Source organism: Nicotiana attenuata, unplaced genomic scaffold (assembly GCF_001879085.1).
Source record: "Nicotiana attenuata strain UT unplaced genomic scaffold, NIATTr2, whole genome shotgun sequence".
NCBI lineage: Eukaryota > Viridiplantae > Streptophyta > Magnoliopsida > Solanales > Solanaceae > Nicotiana > Nicotiana attenuata.
In genome coordinates, this window is record NW_017673548.1 from 1 (window position 1) to 3,920 (window position 3,920).

The window sequence follows — 3,920 nt, forward strand, 5'->3', positions numbered from 1 at the left end:
AGATTTGATTACGACCGTTCGAGATTCGCGTTAGCATACTCGATATCGCACAGATCAATTGCAGAGGATCTAGATTGAATAAAAAGATCGATTCATGCTTGATACGATAGAGATCAATCGTTTACTTCAACTAAAATCGATGAAGTACTGAAACTACTTAAACTTCAATGGATGAACTTCTTGCTTGCCTGTTGCTCCTCTGAACTTTGCTAATTTACTATAGTTTTCTAAAGTTGAATGAAAGTCGATATTTCACTTGCACTTTAAAGATAACTTTTTTTCTAGCGTTTTCCCTTCCCAGTCACCTATGAGAGGGGGTTCACAAGGCTTCTTGCTACAGAGAAATTGACGTAGATAGCCTATTATATTAAGGGAATGGATCGGAGTGCAGCAAGCTCATCTAGTATATTCGACTTCGCTTGCTTGCACGACCGCCACACTCATCTTTGCTTTCAAAATAAAATATTTCTTCGCTATCTTTCTTTGAGCTCCTAGGCAACAGATCCTACTCCCTAAGAAGAGTCATTAAGAAAGAGGGATCCATTTAAAGGAATTCATGCTGATTGCCTACCTTCGGGTACTTTCAAGGCTCACACTACAACAAGAGTCCGAGCGACCAGGAGCAGGCTTGAATACAGAAAGAGATTCGTACTGTTTGCGCTTACTTACCCATTTGCTTATTAACAAAGACAGCCAGGTTCGCTTACCCCTTTTTTGCCTACCAATGATAGAGGAAGGCTTACCTCAGACCCGAACCCCCTATGATTGCTTCCACTTGCAGAGACTGACTTGCGCCCATAAGTACTAGACTTTGATAAAGGAATGGGGAGGCAGAGATATTTAATACTGGAATCGTAATCGTAAAAAGATAATCAAAACCTGCTACTTGAAAGCACCTATTAAAGAAGATGGACTCGATTAAAGGACTCATACAAGACTTATTCCAGACCTTATTCCTTCGCATGCTTCTAAGGCTCGAACTCGTCACTAAGTACGAGAGCTCTAATGTCATGTCAAACCTGAAAGCGGATGCGAGAAAGATGTCAAAAATCTGCTTAGGGTCAGATTGGACTTTATCTTCTTGCCCTGCTTGCCACCACTCTGAAAGCCTGATTCGCAGCTCTCTAAATCATTCCGAAATAAGTTAGGGGTAGGGGTCTAGCTCAGCTCTAAGCCTAGGATAGGACCTTGTCCAGGAACCAACTTCTTTCTATTTTAGTATAACGGAGTCTCAGTAAACCGTTCTAAAGCCCACCCTCTAGCCCACAGGCTTTCCCAGACTCATCTCGTCAGCGAAATTCTATTATTTGTCCTACCTCCTATGAGCCCTAAGCAGACCAAGCTTCCTTAGCGTACTGAGCCTACCTATTCAAGAGAACAGAGCCTAGCTACAATGGTATTTATTCTCCTTTCGAGGGAGATCCTTTCTAGAAGTTGTCCATCTACGAATTAGTGATCCAACTGGGCATCTTACATATGAATTCGAGCTCCAAGTATGGGCTCTTGCCCTCTCTCCATAAAGGAAGAAGAAGGCAAGACTAAGTCATTTAGTAGTTTTCTATTTCCATTCTGCCTTCACCATGCCTACCCTGTAAAAACGATTCTCCAACTGATGATTTTTCAGTTTCGGATGTGAAGGCTTAGGCTTATTTTTGTTCTAGGTTTTCTTTATTCGCCGGGGCGCTCAGTTCCTTCCTGTTCCCAGAGCTGAGGCATTGTAGTGCAGCTCCTGCTGAAGGCTGCTTTGTTTGGGAAGACGTGCTCTTGTTGTTTTCTTGCTGTTGCGGCCTCAATACAATTCTGGCTATCCTTTCTCTTCTTTTGCGTGCGGCCCGTGATGTTTTGATCCTTTCTTTCTTTCTTGCTCTATCGCTTTTTTTGAGGGCCTCCCGGACCCCATTGTCAATAGTGTTCTTTAGCGGGAGGTATATCTCGGCTAATGCTTTTGTTTCAAATAAAAGCATCTGCTCTTTCGGCATCTCTTTCGCTTGTCCAATAACCTCTTCTTTCTCAAAAAGAAAAAGTATGAACCCGGTCTTGACGCCCCTAAACAATAGCAATAGCACGAATCCTAAGCTACAACACGCGAAGGAATGGTTCCATGAATCATGGGCGGATCTTAACAGATTTCCCATCAGAGGACTACTACAACTACATCATCGTCGAGGCGCCCCGGTCTGAACATGCCAGGTTGGTTGACAAGCCCAAGGGCAAAGCCGGGGGGGGGGGGGAGGGGGCATCCGGAAAGGATAGTTCCTGAGGTTCTAGAAAATAATAAACAGGAGCGTGGGTACATACAAACCTGATGGATGGGATAAGAATCATTTTTTGGGCGATCAACCAACCCAAACCCAACACTGACTCGGCTCGGAGCGAGTTTGCATATTAAGTAAATAGAAAGAGAGAAACCTATTTCCGCTCGGTTGCTTATGATAGACCAAAGAGAGGCACTAATAGAGTATAGCAAGCTGCTGATAAGATAGCAATAACTTGATTGCAAGCTTACCAACCAATAGCTACAATACCACATTCCAGAATATTAGATTAGTTAGTATTTCATTTGAATTTTATGTTTATTAATTTTCAAATAAAGATAAATTTTATACATTCAGATGTTAAAAATCAAACAGTCTTAATTATTTCTATTCAGATCTTAATATACATCTTAATATATTCAGATGTGTATTTAGATTCAAATGTCTTAATCTTAATACACATCTTGATATTTAAATGTGTATTAAGATTCAGACGTCCTAATCTTAAAAAAAAAAAAAAATGAGGCCTTAGAGACCTTAATTTTAACACAAAAACTATATTTTTCACCTTTTAAGGAGAAGCGACCTGCAGCCATACTCAGAAAATCGCCCTCACTTCACTATGTACAACACTTAATACCACACGTACGACCATTCTTTGCTGCACATCGTTCACATCGTTGTTCCCCTATATAAACAAGCAACTTTCACACACCTTATCTTCTTCATCCGCTTCTCCTCTACTCCCCACTCTCTTACTCTTTACTCTTACAAACAACACTCTCCAATGGCGGACCCAAACGAAACCAACTTAAACAGTTCTCCCAATCCAGAAGATGAGAATGAAGAAGAAGAAGAAGAGGAGGAGGAAGAACTCGAAGAACCCACTTCCTCAGACTCGGACTCGGAATCCGAAACGGGGCTTCAACCATACACCCGGTCTGGAGGCGAACCCGACACAGACGATGAAGAAAACAACACACCCGAAGCAAATGTGAAGCGTTTCATGCGAGTCCTCAACTCCAAACGCAGAAAGCGTGAGCTAGAAGAGGAAGCGGAAGAGTACACTTACCACGAAGACTTGTTTGACTTTCCGTACGACTCTGAAAATTGGAGGGAAGAGGATTTAAAGGAACTTTGGGGGGATGCTCCGATTGAAATGACCAAACCCGGTTGGGACCCGAATTGGGTTGATGAAGAAGAAGAGGATATTATTAGTGAAGAAACTAGAGCGGGCCGGGACCCGCCTATTGCCCCATTTTATGTTCCTTATAGGAAACCGTTCCCTGTGGTGCCGGATAATAACTATGATATTTCGAACCCGAAATCAGTGATTGAAGAGCTTGATAGGATTGAAGAGTTCTTGAAGTGGGTTAGCTACATTTTTGCTGATGGTAGCTCGTGAGTCTCTTTTTGCTCACTTTTTTTTTTGGGAGAGATTTTGCTTAATGGGTTTTTATTTGCTTTATAATTGAGTTAAAGATTGTTTTTGTTTTTGAACTTTGAATGTCAAAGTATATGGTGTTTAGCTGCTAGTGTTAGTTTTCATTTTCATACGCATTTGACCTGAATAGTGGGTATATGGGTGTGTGTTTTACAATTGAGGTAAAGAATGTTTACCCCCCCCCCCCCGAACCACGACGACACCGTACGTACACGTCGTAG

The 3,920-nt window shown here is 41.9% G+C and overlaps 1 protein-coding gene across 1 annotated transcript in view; it reads left to right on the forward strand.

The window, feature by feature from the left end:
* The first annotated feature begins 2,870 nt into the window (after positions 1-2,870).
* The window catches only part of LOC109216687 (protein TIC 100), a 9,090-nt gene continuing 8,040 nt past the window's right edge, over positions 2,871-3,920 (forward strand). The window contains exon 1 of the mRNA XM_019380868.1: positions 2,871-3,656. Coding sequence (XP_019236413.1) covers positions 3,043-3,656 — 614 coding nt within the window. The 5' untranslated portion in view covers positions 2,871-3,042. The remainder of the gene's footprint in view (positions 3,657-3,920) is intronic.